Source organism: Rhinolophus sinicus, linkage group LG03 (genome assembly GCF_036562045.2).
Source record: "Rhinolophus sinicus isolate RSC01 linkage group LG03, ASM3656204v1, whole genome shotgun sequence".
NCBI lineage: Eukaryota > Metazoa > Chordata > Mammalia > Chiroptera > Rhinolophidae > Rhinolophus > Rhinolophus sinicus.
In genome coordinates, this window is record NC_133753.1 from 147527441 (window position 1) to 147547948 (window position 20508).

Genomic DNA, 20508 nt, shown 5'->3' on the forward strand with positions numbered 1-20508 from the left:
AAACATCCTGCACATGTGTGGTTATACAGAGAGGGTGATGGAGTACTCACTGGGATGAGGAAGGTGACAGAATATACACATGATGAGGTTACACCAGGACAATCAGACACCAACCACAGACCCTCCCAAATCTTCTCACACATGCAGGGAAGGTAAGAAGAGACAAATGAGGTAAAAAGAGACAAATGAAAGTAAGAAGAGACAAATGGTAAGATCTTTCTTTGGCACACCAGGGTCTAAATTTTATAAACATATCAGGAGAATAAACTGAATACCTGAGCAATTTCTACCATCCACATATGCTCCTGAGGGAGGGAGAGTCTGAGAAGCTGGGACTCCCAGTGTGGCCCCTTTAACTGAAAATAAAGAAGTGCTTGCTTCCCCGTGTATGAGCACATCTGAAATAACAGCCCACAAAGTATCTGAACCATCCCATCGACAGCTAACACTTAGGGTGCTCTTTGGATTAGAACTAAAGATCACCAGGACACAATATAAATAAAACACACTTATTTTCTCATGAATCCATTTTCTATTCCAATGATTTGGTGCTATTCACCTAATACTGCCTTATAAGCACACATGTATGTATGTATGTGTGTATGTTTGTGTGTGAACATGTATATGTATGTATATACTATGCAGCTATCAAATCAGACGATAACATCTATTGAAAATCTCTTTATTATAAGTGAGGGATTCAGTATGCCAATCTCTCCCCATCTATGAATTCTCTTTACCAAAAATAAAATAGCTGTAGCATATTGTAATTGGCTTTGTGATACTTTTCAGTTATTATAAGAGTTATATGTGAGTTGTAAGGGGTTCCTGTTTGAGATAATTAGAAAAACAGGGCACTGAGGATTGAGAAAAGGGAAGAGAGGCTGATACGGACACAAGGTTAGTTTTTGTGGGAAGATTTGGAAGAGAGGAGGGAATCTTGGGCCAGGTAAACCTGGGCTTTGGTTTGTACTGTGATGGTGTGAGTCTTGGCATGAACTTGCACAGGCCAAGCTTAGACCAGGGAAGAAAACAGAGCAGTATCTGCTCGGCCCTGTCTATTGAAGTTACTTTGCATTTCTGAAGCTACTGAAGTCAAGACCCTGAGTCAAAAAAACAGACAGGAATGGGATGAATGGTCAGATACAGGAGAAACCTCATTATCACGTTTTATCTGCAATGGGCAAAAGGGAGTTACAAGAAGCTCACTGAGACCATAGAGGAGACGCTGGACGTTTCCAATGAGCTAAGGATGGTTCTTCGAATTTGAGTCACAAAGGATCCATTTTTACTTAAGATGTGTTAAGAAGAAAATTTTACCTTTTCTTTAATGTGCTATCTTTGTTGTTTTTACTTAATATTTAAGAATTTGTATGGGCTTACTGGTGGTGAGGTCCAAATTTTTCTTAATTAGCGAATTCTTCTATCATAGGTATTTCAGGAACATGGCCCTTGTGTGACCCTATCTGATGGCCTATCATTACCAAGGCCCATATGGCCACTGAGAATAGAATGAAGTGAAACCTGGAACTCCTTGCCCTTTTCATTAACTAACTCACATTTCCTATGTTTCACATGGTGTGATCTGAGCCTTTCAGTACACTGCTTTTCTCCCTCCAAAACTCTCCATGCAGGGTGCTAGCCAGTCCCGGAGGCCCACCCATTATTTGGCAGTGGGTGAGAAAAGGACAATGCATGCCTTAAACCAATGAGGCAAAGGGGGGCTATGCTTTATTTTAGGAAATAGGTATAAATTCTACAAACTTGCACTGAAAACACACAAATAGATAGAAAGTAAATGTCCTGTCAGTGTGACCCAATTTAAAATTAGGGTACTAGGAACCAAAACATCAAAGAGCATGAAGCAAAACATGTCCTAAATCAGGCTGAGAAAACACTACCTGACCAGATACCAGAGTGTCTGGTACCAGGGTGTTACTTCCAGGGAGCACCTGCTGTTTACCTCCAGGGACACCTACTGTTTACCTCAGGGAAGCACCTGCTGTTTACCTCAGGAGAGTACCTGCTGTTTACCTCAGGGGAGTACCTGCTGTTTACCTCAGGAGAGTACTTACTGTTTACCTCCAGGGGGTATCTGTTGTTTACCTCAGGGGAGTACCTGCTGTTTACCTCAGGGGAGTACCTGCTTTTTACCTCCAGGGGGCATCTGCTGTTTACCTCAGGGAAGCACCTGCTGTTTACCTCCAGGGGGCATCTGTTGTTTACCTCAGGAGAGTACCTGCTGTTTACCTCCAGGGGGTATCTGCTGTTTACCTCAGGGAAGCACCTGCTGTTTACCTCCAGGGTGCATCTGTTGTTTACCTCAGGAGAGTACCTGCTGTTTACCTCCAGGGGGCATCTGCTGTTTACCTCCAGGGGGCATCTGTTTACCTCCAGGGTGCATCTGTTGTTTACCTCAGGAGAGTACCTGCTGTTTACCTCCAGGGGGCATCTGCTGTTTACCTCAGGGAAGCACCTGCTGTTTACCTCAGGGGAGAGAACACCTGCTGTTTACCTCCAGAGGGCACCACTGCAGCTGGCACAATTCCACTTACAGAGAGGGCCCTGTGACCATACGATGCTCCTTGGATGGCATAGTACAGTGACTCTGTTGTGGGTCTAGCACCCACAGATCGCATCATTTGTAGTTCTGAAGCAGTAGACGTTGGCAATACATGTGTGTTTGCTTTGATCTGTATGGGTATCCTCCTATTTCTTCCCTTTCTACATTCCAATTTCAAGGTTTCAAACCCTAATTCCAAAGAATCAGGAGGTATTTTACATGTATAATGACTTAGCAAGTTGATGTTTTAGAAATCCTTGAAAATAATTAATGAGGGCACTGAATTACCTGTGCGTGCTTTGAGACCCAGTGACGGAGGACATTCAGCACTCGATTGGTGGCTGTTCTACGTATAATAAACTCTTTGTCGCATATTCTCTCGGTGTTGTTAAATCCTTAGGAGGAAAAGAAACACACACATGTTCTAGTTAAAGCCAATCCCCAGAGACCTGGAAAAAGTCACTTATTTTAGGACAGTAGTTAATGAAACTCACAAATGATAGATTTTGGCAGAGAAGTGCAAGTGGCTTCAGACAGTTGTGAACTCTGCCTACTTACCTATATACTCTCAGCAGTGAGTCTGCCACATAGTTACAGGTGCAATTAAATAAATAATGTGCACATATTTATTAAAGGTCACTGATTAAAGCTAAAGCTAGTCTAGTGACACTTCTATTTATGCCTGTCTTGGTGTATAATATAAAGCCAAGAAGGAGTTTTAACAAGTATTTGAGTCAGCATTAGTTTATACTTTTGCCCCGAAGTGATTATATAACCAATAACCTTTTCAATACTTGTAGATGTGTTACCATAGGTGGGAACAATAGGGAGAGGAGGGAGGGGGGAGAAAAAAGAAGAGGAGGCAAGGTCATCAGTTAAGGAAAAAGTGCACTACAATCTGGCCAGAACTGGATTTCGGCAGCCAAGAGGGGATCCAGGATGCCAACTTACCACTTTAGGTGAACTTTAGCTGATTCTAATAGATTCTAATATTACTAGCATGGCAGCCAAGGAAAATCTCCACCTCGTCCCCCATTGCCAAGACAGTTCCGAGAGAGCCAAATAAAGACAAAAAACGTCTCCTCTCTACGAGAAGGAGTGGTCAGCAAAGACCCGCCCCGCCTAGGAACACCTAAGACTCCACCCTTAAGTCCTGACTATTCCATCCTTTCATTTTAAGTGTAATAAATTCCCAACCCCACTTACATTTCGCGCAGCTCCTCTTCTCTGAGCCTGCCTGCTCTCACTATCTTGAGAGGGTACTACTATTCTCGCTAATAAATCTAGTGTTTGCTTAGCCTGTTTGGTGCATCCTTCATTTCTTTCCTGCTACGAATACCAAGAACCTGTTGTCTGGCAACAGATGGATGAGCCCATATCTTGGCTGTAGATGACCCAAGTACTTCTTTGTACACCCACGTACTGAGAACCAGTATTGCATAGTGGTTAAGAACATGAACTCCACAGACAGACTATCTGGATTAAATCCCCGTTCTCCCACCGTACAAGTTACTTCACCTCTCTGGTGGCCAGTTTCCTCATGTCCTACATGACATAGTAAGTGTACCTACCTCACAGAGTTGTTGTGGAGAGTAAGTTATTTAATACATGTTAAGCATTTAGAATGGCACCTGGAACAACAGTAAGAGCTCAATAAATGTTAGGTATTATTACAATTGAATATTAGTTCAGTGTGTTTTGAGCTCTCACTGTGCCAGCCTGTCTCCATCTTAGCCACCTTTTCACTATCAAGAAACTACTTTAACAATTTTCTACTGATTATTTTAAAGGATTCTGCCTTCCAATCATAATTAATCATAATAAATTAATTATGCATTTCCTTTAAATATTAATTCAAGCCTTACATAACATCACTGGCAAACTTCTTCAAAGTTCTCTATACTCACTGATTCCATTTCCTCCTCTCCTACTCCCAGCTTCTCACCCCATCTCACCACCATAGCAGCTGCCATTAAAGTCACCAGTGACCTCCATGTCCTTATATCCAAGGGATATCTATCATCTCTCCATAGAAATCTCATCTAATGATCACGTAGGCGCAAATTAGTCACACATTTATATCCCTAGATCTCTTCTTTAAGCTCCAGATCTGCTACAGAAGGTGGACATATATCCACCTTCCTCTTGACATTTTCCTCTTATGTGTTTCAAATACCTCAAACTCAACAAATCCAAAAGAAAAACTCATGGACTTTCCACCAAACTTTGTCCTCTTCTAGTGTTTCCTATCCCAGTAAAGGAACACCACCAGCCATCCAGTGGCATAAGCCTGAAACTTTGGAATTGTTCTTGGTCCATCTCTCTGCTCCTTCCTGATAATTTCACCTGCTAAATAAATCTCAAATATGTCCATGTCATTCTATCTACAAAGTCAAAACTGGAGCTGAGCTACCAGCAAGTCTCACCTGGTCTAGAGCAACAGCCTCCCAACTGGTCTCCGTTGTCACTCTTGCTTCTCAAATCTGTTCTCTGTGAAAGCCACTCTTGCTTCTTATTTCACTTCTCCAAATAAGCCCTTTCTTGCCTGAGTTGGACAAATGCCCCATAACCCATCTCACAGCACCATGCACATTTACTTTCTGGCACATTTGCAATTTTACTTTCATCTATGTGATTATCTGATCAATATTTGTGTTCTCCACAAAGTCCTGGATCAGGTGTGCTTTTGCTGAGAATGAGCACATACCTGGCATGTAGCTGATTCTGTACACAATATATGTATATTTGCTAAATAAATGAATGAAAACCTGGGTAGTAGAAACTTACTAAGTATTTATTGAATGTGATATGAATGTAAAAATGAGTGAGTGAAAGACTGAACGAACAGTCTTCAGAGCTTATGAATGAGAAGCAATTGATGGGCTGGTCAAGGCAGAGGCCCTTCGCCATTCTCCTCTTTGAACGCAGATAAGCATCTTCCACCCCGTAGCAGACGCTGTCAGAGGAGGATGAGTGCTCTTGACAGTCTAGCTTTCTTGAAAAAATCTTTTGCTATTAAAAATTTAGAAATTCTGGGTAAAATGTAATAAATATATTTTTAAATACACAGCTGAGTTTTCAAGAAAAGGAGGATTTTTCCAAAGCCAAACACCCAGGAAGATCAGAAAACCAGAACCAAGCCTCAGAATTGACGCTGACTACCCTGAGAGGAGGGAAGGAACCAGTGTTGGTAACATGGGATTTGGATCATCCCATGGTTCAAAAGACGAAGCCCCAGGGCCTTCATGAAGTGCAGGTAAGGGAATAGGAACTGAAATTCCCACCTTAAATTGGGATTCTCAAAAGATCATCCCCTCTGTATAGATGAGCTAGAAAAAAAATCTCTAATCTGCACAAGGAGATAGTTAAGAAACTTGTCTGCCTCAGCCTGGATCTCAGTGGAAGAAAGCCTCCTTGAGAATTAATAACCACTGACCCAATCATGTCGGTTTAAAGCTCAGAATGGACCACTGTTGTGTGTTCTGCTTTTCTAGACGAGAAGTTTAATTAGAAAGTGGCCCAGGCCAGTGATAACCCCGACAAATGCACACTCAAAATCTCTCTGGAGGGACACACACTCAACCTCAGCCTTATTGGATTACCACCGAGAAAGGCCCTGAAGAAAAACTCACAATCAAAATTACAAAACACAAAAACCATCCACCAAGAAAAAGGATCAGAAGACACCGGGATCAGGAACTCCCCACTCTACCTTTCTACTACTACCAAGAAATTCAGGGACTAGAACTTTAAGCTTCCTAATATTAGGGTGTTTACAAATACTAATAATATAAAATTTCAATCGAAATTAAAAACATGAGAAAAAGAATAAAATAGTACTTTAAAGGTTAGACTTTATAAGAACCGCATAAAACTTCTTCAAATTAATAAAATCATTCTATAATTATTGTTGAAAAATAGACAAGTTGAAATTTAAAACCCCACAGGTGGATAAACACAGATTAGACTCACTTGAATTAAAAAAGAGCAAACTGGAAAGAGATCTGAAAAACAGATCTGAGAAAACTACCCAGTACAAAGAGTGAAAGGGATAGAAAACAGAAAAAAGGGGTTAAACAATATGGAGGAAAGAATTAGAATTTTCACCATATGTCTAGTAATGTGTCAGATGAAGAGAAAAGAAATCAGAGAGAAGCAATGTAGGAAAAGGGTTTTTCAGACTTTATGAAGGATATAAATCTTCAGGTTCAGTAATTGCAATGAATCCCAAGCAGGTTAAGTAAATGAAAACCACACATAGAAATGGCAGAACTCTAAGACAAAGATATCTTTGAAGCAACTGGTGAGACTATACATGCTACCTATAAGGGACAGGCAGAGGAAAAGGATGGGAAATGCTATGGGAAATGGGGAAAGTATATTAGAAGGCTCAGATTAATCAAATTAAAATAGAGGCCTCAACTGGAGTGACAGCTGAGGAATAATAAGGAGTCAGCATTTTGCTGGAGGATAAAAGTCAAAAGCTCTTGAAACACTGAAAAATGTGGGAAGAGGCAGCTCCCACCCACATGTGTAAGTATAAATATGATTAGTCGGTGAGACAAGAACAGAAAGGGTGAAAGATGGGAATGAGGAAGGGGCAGAAAGATGGTAATCAAAGCAAAATGTTAAGAGAGAAAAACAATTTTAAGAGAGCTGCTATTCTTTTCAACTATTTTAGAAAAGCATTTACCACTACTGGTTCCTTTGTGTCTGTGTCAGGGTTGGGTGGAGAAGGGAGTTTACTTTGAAAAACAGGCAAGAAAGGCAAGGAGCTTTCTTCGGCTCGCCAAATTACTTAGTATCACACATTAAAAGACCACTTAATGGGTTTTCTTTATAAAATTTCCAATACTTACATAGATTCAAAGCTCTATTATCATTTAGGTTAGAATTTGACTTTACTGCTTGGGTGCTCTTCCTAACCGCTTCTAATGGACTTTCTCGTGTAGACCACAGCTTGGTAAGTTCGCAAACATCTCTTTGCTCTCCAGAGCTCATCACCTTCTGCCACTCACAGGGCTCCAAAATGCTCTTAGAAATTGACCAGGCACTCTCTTAAGCCATTTCCAACAATGTCCATTCAGTCAGCCCAGCCAGAACAATCCACAGCGAGTGGTAAAGATGGCTGGAGTAGAAGGATCAGCCACACAGGTAGCACCAGCTTTCCAAATGCTGTAGGGACACCAAGAACCAGGGAGGGAAGGTTCCAGAGATATACCTTCCACTGTCTGCTTCACAGGGCAGGCCACCTCTGATACGGCTCCAGGATGGACCCAAAGTAAAATCCAGGGCAAATCACTTAACCTACAGCTCAGTTTCCTTCCTTGTAAAATAAGGAGAACAGTGTTGCCAGATAAAGTTGTAAATAAGAAATATATTTATTACAATTATGTTCTCATCTATGGCTGGCATCATCCATCCATCCCTTTGGCCGAATGGCCCTCACAATATACTTTTGACAGTATGGTTATAAGGATATGTGAAAATAGTACCAATTTGATGGACATCAAGCTCTTCATGTCCTTCCTGAAGGACCTTTTTTCACCATTTGATCAACAGATGGAGGTCTTTGATCTTAAGGAAAAAAATACTCTCTCAATTCTATTTAAACCACCAACAATTTAACCAGGTACATAAACTACCTATTTGAAGGGCATACCTGTAGCAAATCCTGATAGAACAAGTTTTATAAAAAGGGCTGCTGCTTACTCATGAATTGAAATAGCCTTAACTGGGTTCTCAAATGCTAAGATGACAGGTGTGGTCTTGCTGTAAAATAGCATATAGATCCAGGCTCCTGATCAGACATGCCTGCCTCCTTATTTTTCAGTCTTTAAAGCTATGTGATCAGAGCAGTGATCTTCCTTAACTCATCAGGTTTCCTCCTTATTGCAAGCCACCATCTAAATTGGGGGCTGCTTGGGCAATATTTACTTCTCAATGTAAGCATGAACTACACAGCTCATTGGTGGCAATATCCAAACAGAAGCCGTTCTGTCCTAGAATCATAGACCTGCTCCCAAGGAGTTCTTGTGCCATGTTTTTGGAATAGCAAACAGCAAACCTTTGTGGGGCTTTAAACATCTTTAACTTTAATTTTAAGTGTGACAGCACATCCAAACTCTACCAGGAGAGTTTACTAATATCCCATATCTGGAATATGGTTACCCCAAGATTCCTGTCTTTAAAATTTATATATATTCACTTTTTAGTTGTAAACTCGGGTCAAACTGGCTAATTTGGGCAGCAAAGGCCATCTGGAAGAGTGATAAGAACCAAATCACCATACATGTGAATTTAAGAATGAGATTCAACTTTATGGTTCTGCCACCAGACACCTGGTGAGTTGTTCCATCCCTTATAGCAATGCACCATCTCTCTCACTAAACTGTACACCCCTTGGTGAAGGGTTTTATCTCAAGTACTTTTGTAGGCTCTTCAGCTACGCACATAGGTACCCAGCAGGTATTTTTCTTAACACAAAATGCATCACTCCCAATAGAAACTATTTGAAAGTGTCTGTAGATGCTCTATAACTGAATTAAGGTCATTCTTTCACTGTATTACTATGCTGACTATGGATCTGAAATCTATCACAGGCAGAACATATGATATGTGGAGGGAGGCAAGGAAGTTGAAAATAGAGAAAAGGAGGGAAATTTTCATTTTATCCTTTGAAAAATGTGATGAACAAATGTTGCATAAGCCACTATGTGAAGATACTAAAGAGGCAATGAACAAATGACCTTCAGTTTTTAAGTTCTTCTCCTTACTCAGGTTATCCTGAGATTTTTCTCTAAGTGTGATTAACTGTAACAATGAAAAAAACACATGCTTTTGGCATGAGGAGAAGAAGCTCAACAGGTCTATTATTATTTGTGATGAAAAATACGTGGAAAATTATAAAATCAAAATCTTTGCTTTCATCTTTCAAAGAAATCAGTAACTGTCAGCGGATTTGTTCTTATGGATTTTGAAAAATGTGCATTCAGATTCCTAAAGAAGTGATTATATACTGTGTTTAAAATAAAACTTATTGAGAACCTTTCTGTGTTTCTTCTTTTAATTCTCACAGTTCCATAAAACATAGTTCTTGCTTTTTCAGATGAGAAAACAGGCTCAGAGAAGTTCCACAGCCACCTAAGGTCACAGAAAGTAAAAGCAGAGCCAGGATTTGTGGCCAGATTATTTGATTCTAAAGTCCAGACTCTTCCCACAGAAACATGCTGCCTGAGAGGCCGTTCACAGGGAGTCCACATTGTCCCTATTTATTGCTTATAATTTGCAGCCCTCCCGTCACTGCTGTCATCAGGTTTTGTGCTGGTGCAGAAACATAACAAGAATATACTGGCAGAACGGAGGGCGATGGAGACTTCTGCCAAAGTGGAATGGGGGCATTTGAGGAGTTGGTGAGAAGTGAAGCTACAAAGTAAGCAAGCTGAAATGATTTTTCAAGAAAATTGCTGAGGCAAGAAGGAAAGATATAGGCTAGAAACTTAACAGTGACAAACGTTTATGGGAGACAATAACTTGAATGAGTTTGGAAACTAAAATATAGCCATCTATTTTATTTTAAATCAAGATATACAACACTCTTGGTCAGAGTCTCTTGACAGCAAAACCAGTATTACCTAAAAAGGCCCGTGAAAATACACAGAATGCTCTAGAAATGGTTAACATGAAGAACACCAAAAACAAGAACAAAGTTTAAATTTCCTGATAGTTTTCTTTTCTGCCCAACTTGATAACCAACTATGTGAAACTATGTACATTAGTTTGAATTCCCTGGTGGGTACTCACTACCTCTCCTGGGTAAGATGTGACTTAGCCTGTTGTGGGACAATATCCATATCCTTGGCATTATGTTAATTTCCCCCACAAACCCAAATAATAATTTTTAAAATAATTTATAAATTTTTAAAATAAAAAGTAATTTTAAAAATCCTTCTGTATTTCTTTCTACAGAATCTCCCACACACATCTAGAAATGCATTTCCGTGGGCTGGGGGTAGGGGATGAATGATAGCTTCTTATCTGGGACGCTGTGTATAAACTTGTGAATAAACATGGAGCTGTGTATTCAGGTAGAGGGTGGGGCATAAAATTATTTGACATATTGTATTCTGAAGAAACCAAACCAGGGAATTTTAGAGATAGTTAGGGAGAGGGCACGAAAAAAAGTATTTCTCTCTCTTAACTGTTAACACACAAGAATTTATACAAAAGCTTTTAATGTATAAAAACAGTAGGTTTTACCACTAAAAAATGAAACATACCTTGGAGGGAAGGAGGATAGAAGCCACAAAACACACAGGTAGCCCATTTTAGTCAGACATAAAATACTTACTAAGCGTTTGTGCCAGTCTCTTTTGTAGGAGCTGGGGTACAGCTGTAAATAAGGAAAACTAATCAGCTACTCATAGGAACCTACATTCTACTGGGGAGACAAATAAATAATATTCAGTTTATTATCTATAAACAAATAAGGTAAATTTGGATTTTGAAAAGAAGAGCTACATGGAGAAGAAATCGGCTAACGTGTGAGACAGCACATTCACTAGGCTGGATTGAGGAAGGCCTTTCTAAGTAGAGGATGTGAGTTAGGACTTGAATTAGAACCTTGAAAAGGAGGCATTCATCTGAAGATATGGGGGAAACATGTTTCAGCTGAACAGTGAATGAAAAGGCCCTGAGACAGTTCAGCATGACTGAGGGACAGAAAGCAACCCATTGTGACTGGAGTCCAGCGAATATGGAGACAGGAGAAGGGAGACAAGTTACACAGTGAGAAAGAACACCAGGCATCTTTCAAGCCAAGTTAAAGAGCTGGATTGTTTTTCTCTCTTTTTTTTTTGTTATTACCGGTTTATAATAAAAGGAATAGTCAGATGGAAGAGATGCATACGGCAAGGTGTTGGGAAAGGGCGTGGAACGCTCAAAGCACGCCACTCTCCCCAAATCTTACGTGTTCACCAACCCAGAAGCTCTCAAGAGCTGGATTATAGTCTCTGGTACTGGGAAGTCACCAGAAGGTTTGAGCAGGGGAATCCTATAATCTGATTTACACTTTGGAAAGGTTACTCTGGCTGCTTTCTGTAGTGTGGACTGGATGGGGCAAACGTGTCGAGAGCCAGGTATGAGGCAGTAACCCAGGTGATCCAGGTGAGGTAGGTGTGGACAACCATTGGGGCAGGGTGGTAAGAATTAAGGAGATAGAGGGGCTAAGGCTTGCTGATGGATCAGATGTAGGGGTCTGTGCTGAACTGAATAGTGCCCCAAATTCATGTCCACTCAGAATCTGTCAACATTACTTTACTTGGAAATAGGGTCTTTTGCAAATGTAATCAAGTTAAGATGTCAAACTGGATCAGGGTGGGCCAGTGTGGTTGTAAGAAGAGGGAAATTTGGACACAGACACACTCAGAGAGAAGGCGGCCATGTGATGACAGAGGCAGAGATTTGAGACTTGAGGCGTAAAGTGAGCTCAGGAAGCACAACTCTGGGAGTCTCTCCAGAGAACGGCTCCACTCTGTCTGAATACCAAGTCTGTCTGATTTTGTCAATGTTCAGTGATTGTGCTGCTCGCTCCATACTCTATGTCTTTCATCACACCCTCAGAACATGCCAGGCGGGCTTCTGCTTCTCCTCAAGTGCCCTGGAGGCGGCCACAGAAAGGTGGAAGGGCAGAATGCAAGCATTCACATCTGCAACTGCTATGTAGACTTTCATTTCAAATTCTGGACCTGCTTTGAAACTTACAGAAAGCACAGTGAGGAGAGTATCTCTGTCATCCAGCTGTGTACGGAAGTGTGCAGTGTAAAGACCCTCTAGGATTTCAGACAGATTCTGAGCAGCTCACTGTATAATGCTGTTCCAGTGAATCAGTTTAACAACGCTGACTGGTCAATGACTTGCCCCCAGCCCCTTAACCGCCAACAGCTTCGGCTCCATCATCTTATCCATTGAGGGCAATGAGCATAATATGGCAATCCTCTGACTGACACACGCCACCCAGAACTTGAAGATTGTAGTTACCTCGTGAGGGAGATCTGGAGACACCCTAACTCCCCTTTCCTTCAAAATCTCTCTGCAATTCTATCCTCCCTCTCTTCCTTTACTCCCGGAGAGAGCAGCAAGTTGTGATATGAGAAATAATGGATTTGGGATCGTTTAATGGGCTTAGCTCACTGAATGACCTTGGAAAAGTCCTTACATCTATCAGAGTCTCAGTTTCCTCTTTGGTAACAAGAGGTGCTTATTTGGATGCTTCTAAGGTCCCTTCCTCAGTGTCTCCCTGGTCAAAGCTCAGGTCTCCCACTGTGCATCTGATATCCTTGCTTCTCGGGCATCATCAATTACCTCTATGCCATCCCTTCCTCCATCTTTCCTCTAGCACCTCAATCTCTTCAATGCTGTGCTTACAAAGGCTCCCACTCCCTCACATGTGACAATGAGGCTGTGTCTTGCTTATTCTAAGTATCACTAGAGTGTTTGTAAGCAGGAAAGAGCTTTTGGCAGGAGGAATGAAGTGTCCCCTTGCCCCAATAATCCACTGGTGCTTTGGTCCTGGGTGCTTCTTGGAAAAGTTGCACAGCACCAATTCCATACATCTGATTGCATCCATGAGATAACCCACTCTATTTTCTTGGACGTTCAATGACATTGAGATGCATCAGGTGGACCCATGTGGCAAAGACAGAACCAGCTCAGACATGGGAAAGGCTGGTAGGAGTTCTTAAGAGTCAAGTCACTACAAGGGCAAAGAGGAGCCTGAACTGGTGCCCCAGAAGAAGTCCCAGGGCTTAGGGAAAGTGGAAGCCAGTGCTCCAGGCAAGTTAGCAGGGATCTGTACCAGCCCCAGGGAGGGTTATGAGAGTGGATGAGCTTTAGGAGAGTCACTGTGGACTGAGCAAGGCTTCTGTATCAGTAGCAGAGGCACCTAGGACTAGCAGGTGGGCTCTGATGCAGTTAGGATGGGACATCTGGCCTAGAGGAGCACTTGCAGGCAAGCAAGGACAGGGAAAAACAGCACTGGGAATACTTGGAAATATTCCCAAGGAAGTCTTTAAAAGATAGACTTTCCAATGACAATTAGCTTCGTGAATGATGTTGCTAGCCTTTTTTTGATATCAGAGGGATTAATCATTATGAATTTGTACCAACTGGACAGTTAACCAAGTTTATTATTTGAAAGTGCTAAAAAGGCTGAGTGAAAAAGTTAAATGACGTGAACTTTTCGCCAACAATTCATGGCTCTTGCATCACGACAATGCACCAGCTCACACTGCACTGTCTATGAGGGACTTTTTAGCCAGTAAACAAACAACTATATTGGAACACCCTCCCTACTCACCTGATGTGGCCCCCAATGACTTCTTTCTTTACCCAAAGATAAAGGAAATATTGAAAGGAAGATATTTTTATGACATTCAGGACATTAAGGGTAATATGACGACAGCTCTGATGGCCATTCCAGAAAAAGTTCCAAAAATTGCTTTGAAGGGTGGACTAGGCCCTGGCATCAGTGCATAGCTTCCCAAGGGGAGTACTTGGGTGACCATAGTGATATTCAGCAATGAGGTATGTAGCACTTTTTCTAGGACGAGTTCGTGAACTTAATTGTCCGACCTCTCATGCATTGGATGCAGGGTGGGGGAGGCAGTTCTTAAATTATTGTAATTCAAGTATCAAAAGAAATTGAGCCCCACTTTGAAATCCCATGTGAAAGACCTGAAACATTGGGTCTTCGTGCAAAGGGTCTTACATGCAATGGGGACTCAGTCAATCTGTTCAATTGTTTTTATTTTTAAAAATCCAAGATTGTTTATCCATTTTCTCATTTGTGGATAAATATACCAAGACAGACTGGTTCTGTTCATTGGAAGACTGGTATTTCCTGAGTCAGGAGGTTCCGGAACCTCCCTGCTTTGGAATTTACCACACTTCTCCTCCCATCCCATCTTCCCTAGGGTCTGTAACCACAAGATTAGAGGTATTATTAAAGTACTTTCAGTTTACCAACTGGGGACTGAGAAGAGAGGCTTGTACGCAGTTGTGGAAACTTCAGCCCCAGGGAAAGTCCCTGCACACGAAAGCAGGGTCACACTGAGCTCCACCCTTGGGGAACCCTCTCGGGACCCTGGCTGGGACCATCTTGCAAGTCTCTGCAGAGTATTTCAGACAAAGTCTATTTGTATCATTTCAAAGACAGATGGCCACTTAGTGCTCAATGTAGAAAACTTTCAAATATTACACATTGTTAACAATACTTAAAACATATTTGAGAGCTTCAAAGTTCCTCTTTGCCCCCCCCCCCAGACACTTTCACCTCATCTACATAGGACTTTGACTCCCATATAAGAATTTTACCCTCCCTCCAGAGTCCATACTTTGCTGGTCAGGCCAATACTCACTGATTGGTATGCAACTGCCAGAAGGTACAAGAAGCTCCCAAGAATTCCATTCCCTAAGTCTGTGTTACTGTCACTATTCATCAGGCTGGAGAAAGTCCATTTAAAAAAAAAACCAAACACAAATTCTGAAAGTACTTTCTATTTAACTTTCCAAGAAGTGATTCGATGGTATAGAAATGATCCAACAGTCTACCAGATACTTGCACAAAAATATTTTCTACCAAATCAGGCCAAAGTATTTGGTTAATAAAAACATGAATTAATGAACCATATTGATTCCTAACCTTCATGAAGGTTGACTTATTTTCTCATCAAACTTGGCCCAATATTAAGGGCAGAGACCTTAATTCACACAGTGAATATGTGTGGTGTGAAGTCATGTTGGTTAGAAAAATAATTTTCCAAAAGTAAATTAACTTCTTGGACTTGAGATTCTCCTGAGTGACTAGAAAGTATATTCTAAACCTTGGGAGTAAATGTGCACGTTGCTGAGAAAATGCCCTGTCCTGAAGAAATAAAAATGGCTCTGGTGTGCTTTGCTCAAATTCAAGCCAGTGACTCTGTAGTAAAAGAGGCTACATACTACAGTGAAAGTATCATGCTAAGAATTAAAGCATTATAATTATTAGTAGTAGCTAAGATTCATTTAGTGCTTACTTATGCCAGGGACTAAACTCACTTAAGCCTTACAACAATCCTATACGTCAGAGCTAGCCTCATTTTCTAGAACATAATAATGACATAGCAATCACTTACATAGTGTTTATTTGCCATGCACTGTTCTAAGCACTTTAAACATATTAACTTATTTAACTCCCACAATAACCTCATAAGTAGTAGAGTTTGCACTGCACAATGCCCTCAGGTACCGTTCACATCTACTACAGATGTGACTACAGCAGCCACAGGTTCTCATTTCCCCATCTGATAAAGAGTTCTAAAACGAGCAAACATCTGGTGCTGATGACCAGCCGAGCTCTCTGATTACACAGAACCTCCTGCGGGGACACATATCACATCTGCACTTTCCCCAGGGCGGGGGCAAGTGCCACTTAATCAAAGCAGAGAACTTGATGTTCACTCATATGCACAGCAACTGGGATCCCACAAGAACCCTCTAGATCACATATTGCACAAAAATTACTTTGCCTGAAGATATTTTAAGTTAGCGAGTTTGGGGGTCAACAGAGATGGATTTAACTGTACAGAGAAGGATTTAACAAATAGGTACCTTCTGTGCCTATTTGACTATCTCATTTTTGCACGTTCTTGCAATGTAGTCATATTTATATTTCAATTGAGATGGTTAAACATTCACATCTTTTCTTACAAGCATAACTCATTACATGTAAAAGACTAAGATGGAGAGGGCTTCCTTCCTGTACTCTGGAGCTGGAGGGTTCAAAAGCTAAAAAACTGCCTTTCCCAGACTCTCCTGTAACTCAGGTTCTGAATAGAAATGAGAGCATCTGCGCAGGGCCTGGAAAGTGGACGTGAAAGGCATAGCTCTTTCCGCTGGCAGGCCTGACCAGGGCGCTGCAGCGTCCCAGCCCACGAGGCAGCCTCTGGAGAGGCAGTTGCCATGTCCTGAGCACTGATGCTGCGAAGTCGGTCTTGGGTCAGCAGTTTCCCAGCGATCTCCTGCTTGCTCCCGACCCCAGGATATCAGAGCAAGGAGCCCCCTGGGTCAGTTCTACATGGTGTCCCAGAGGTGATTCCTGGAAGCCCAGCCCCAAGCCTAGGTACCCGTGACCCTGTAATGAATCTTTTCCCAAGAAAAATAGTTAATTTGTTCCCCACAACCAAACTTTCATGGATAACAGATAGCAAGTGCCTGATGCCAAACATCCAGGAATTAGCCCATTCTGCTCAATATTTGCAATCGGAAACCAGGAGCTATCTTTCCTGCCAGATGCCAGAGGAAGAAAGGAAGGAGGGAAGGAAAGAAGAAATCCCAGCAGAGGTAAGGAGAATTCACACAGAAGCCTCTCTCACCCTAAGGACAGTGCTGGGTGAATTAGTCCCTCTTAGCCCATGTTTAGAAGACAGTTAGCCTGTGAAAGTTTGAAAAAAAAAACACACACCTTGTCTCTGTCACTGTTTGCCTGGCAGAACCTGACCTCTTATTTAAATGAAAACCAAACCAAACCAAACCACTGCAAAAAATTGTTCAATAGGTTCAGAGAAAAAGATTGACTAACAAAATGAACAAATTTAAATAGAAGATAATAATGCATATTGGACTAATATACCAGCAATGGGTTACTGGTTAATGTTCATAGTAGTATCTTCATTACATGGATTTAGATAAAGCATCAAATCATTTGCACACAATTCATATGTGGGAATCTTTGTACACAAGGTGAGCAGAGGCCACAGTGGGGACAAAACAGTGTTTATATTTTGTTTAAGAGGTTCTCTCCAGCAACATCATGTTCAGTAAGCTCAGCCACTGATAAGAGCCCCTGACTGGTAAATAGCACATCCTCCTGAGGGGACACATTTTCTCCTCTAGCTTCCGAAGATTCTAAAAACTGGCTCTTATACTCAGGTCGAAGGGTGAGGATTTAATAGCAGCATCGCAATCGTACAGTGAAGTGATTCATTAGTGCTTATTCCCTACCATCAGCCCAGAAAAGAGGCTATTTTCTTATAACACCTTGGAAATATGCTCTGATAAGCAAAATGAAACCAAATCAGCAGACCACTGCCCCAGCCATCACGTGGCCCTCTTTCTCTCGGTCTGACCAATTCCGTCACCAGAAGCATAACTTGTAGCTCTGTGACAGCTTGCCGGTGTATCCAAAATCCCAACGGCTCCACACTTGATTAACTCACTCTCTTGGTAAGATGCAGTGGCAATTGGGCAATGATCCCAGAATGGAATTTGAGTTGAGTCCTTGAACCATCTGAGACTCAGATCACATGGCAGGAATGCAATGATCACAGCAGACGACTGGCACACATCAATGCTCTCTTCTTAGCATAAAAGGATCTTCAAAAGGCATGGACAATTCCTTAAGCATCAGATGAAATAACCTACTCCAGTTCTAGGTTAGCTATCATAAGAACTTTTAAAGAAGGCAGGAAGAAAATACATACAATTAGAAGCTCCTTTGTTATCCACCTTTAAAACCACAGTCCCTGACATTAGGTTCTGGATACCAAGTGGCGTTGATGATGCTATGCTAGAAAGCTCCCTTCAGAGTTCTAACTAAGATCTTTCTTACAATAAGATGCCTGTGAGAGAGGTCAAAAGGAACTCACCTAACTCATAGCAACTTTCGCTCTAGAGGGAAGAGTTCAACGTGACAAGACATTTATAAAATTCTCTTAAGTACTGCTCTTACCTTGGACATGCGAGTGTCACTAATAAAATACATTTTCCACTAAAGATGAAAGTAATAATATGAGGATAAAATGGCTAAGCCAGTGAAACAACAGAAAGAAAAACAAATGAAAGTACATATAATTTTTAACAGGTTTATTGAGCTAGAACTTACATGCCATGAAATTCACCCATTTTAAGTGTATAATTCGCTGACACTTAGTAAATGTACAGGGTTGTGCACCATAATCACAACCCAATTACAGAACACTCGATCGCTCCCAAAATATCCCTCCTGCTGATGTACAGTCAGTCCCTGCTCCCAACCCCAAGCTGGGCAATCATGAATGTTTGCTGTCTTACAGATCTACTTTTCTATACATTTCATATAAAAGGGGTCTTTTACATTTGGCTTCTTTCATTTAGAACAGGAGTCCCCCATCTACCTGCTGCCTGTTTTTTTGTAAATAAAGTTTTACTGGAACACAATCACACCTAATCATTAATGCATTGCCTGTTGCTGCTTTAGCACCACAAGAACAGAGCTGTGAAGTTGCCACGGAGACCATATGGTCCACAAGCCTAAAATATTAATTATCTGATCTTTAGAAAAAATTGCTGACCCTGACTGAGCATAATATTTTTGAGGTTCATCCATGAGGTAATATGTATCACTCATTCATTCCTTTCTACTGTGAAATAATATTCTATTGCATCACATTTGTTTCTCCATTCACTTGTTGATGGACATTTGATTGTTTCTAATTTGGGGCTATTATGAATAATGCTGCTATAAAAATTCATGTGTGAGTCTTTGTGTGAACATATGGCTTCATTTCTCTTGTGTAGATGCCTAGTACCCTGGAGTACAGTTGCTGGATCCTATGATAAGCTTATGTTGAACATTGTAGGAAACTGGCAAACTGTTTTTCCAAAGTGGCTTTACTATTTTATGTTTCCACCAGCAATGTAGGCGAGTTCTTGTTTCTCTACATTCTCACTGTCACTTGTTATTTTTCTGTCAATTTTGTTATAGCTATTCTAATGGGTATTAAGTAGTACCTCATTGTGGTTTTAATTTGTATTTCATCTTTTCATGTCCTTTTAAGCCATTTGTTTATCTTCTTTGGTGAAATATCTATTCAAATTGTCCATTTATTTTCACTTTGAGTGTTTGTCTTCTTACTATTGAGCTGTGAGAGTTCTTTATATAATCTGGATAGAAATCCTTTGTCAAATATATGATTTGTAAATGTTTCCTCCCAGTTCTTTATGGGTTATCTTTTTCACTTTCTTGACAGTGTCCTTTGAAGTAAAATAGTTTTCAATTTTGATGAAGTCCAATTTATCAACTTTTTTTCATTTATGAATCTTGCTTTTGATGTTGTATCTAAAAATTTTTTGCCCGACACAATGCACTAAGATTTTCTCCTGTTTCTTATTGAAGTCCATAATTTTAGCCCTTACATTTAGGATTAAATTAATCTTTTTCCTTGTAGCCAGCCAATTGCTCCAGCACTGTTTGTTGAAAAGACTATCCTTCTTCCCATTACATTGCTTTGGTACCTTTATAGAAAATCAATGGAACATAATGTAAGGATTTATTTCTAGACACCTACTTGTCTTCCACTGATATGTATGAATATCCTTATGCCCGTATCATACTATCTTGCTAACTGTAGTCTTCTATAAAGATTTTTTTTCTATAAAGTTTTGAAATCAGGAAGTAGAAGTCCTCCAACTTAGTTCTTATTTTTCAAAATTGTCTTGGCTATTCTGAGTCCTTTCATTTCCATAGAAATGTTAGCACTCTACCAAAAAAAAAAAAAAAAAAGGAAGAACCTTGCTGAGATTTATGCATACGAGTATATTTCAAATCAGCTTATGAATTTCTTCAAACATGCCTATTGGTATTTTGATAGAAATTGTGTTGAACCTATAGATCAGTTTTGGGGAAATTACCATCTTGACAAATATTGAATCTTCCAATCAATGAACTTGGTTTATATCCCTATTAATTTTTCTCAGCAATGTTCTGTACTTTGTAGTATACAAACCTTTCATTTCTTTTGTTAAATGTATTCCAAAGTATTTGACTTTTTGATGCTCTTTTGAATAGAATTGTTTTCTTAATTTCATTTTTTGATTGTTCATTGTATATAAAATACAATTGATTTTTACATATTGATCTCATGTCTTGC

The 20508-nt window shown here is 40.6% G+C and overlaps 1 protein-coding gene across 8 annotated transcripts in view; it reads right to left on the reverse strand.

Moving 5' to 3' along the window:
* Positions 1-20508, reverse strand: part of RASGRF2 (Ras protein specific guanine nucleotide releasing factor 2) — a 228828-nt gene that overhangs the window by 39723 nt on the left and 168597 nt on the right. For 4 of the 8 annotated variants that reach the window (XM_074328779.1, XM_074328778.1, XM_074328775.1 and 1 more), the window contains exons 18-19: positions 10914-10955; positions 2852-2958 (exon numbers count right to left, since the gene is read on the reverse strand). In XM_074328779.1, the coding sequence (XP_074184880.1) occupies positions 2852-2958; positions 10914-10955 (149 nt within the window). The remainder of the gene's footprint in view (positions 1-2851; positions 2959-10913; positions 10956-20508) is intronic. The other 4 variants (XM_074328781.1, XM_074328780.1, XM_074328777.1 and 1 more) reach the window with 1 other exon arrangement.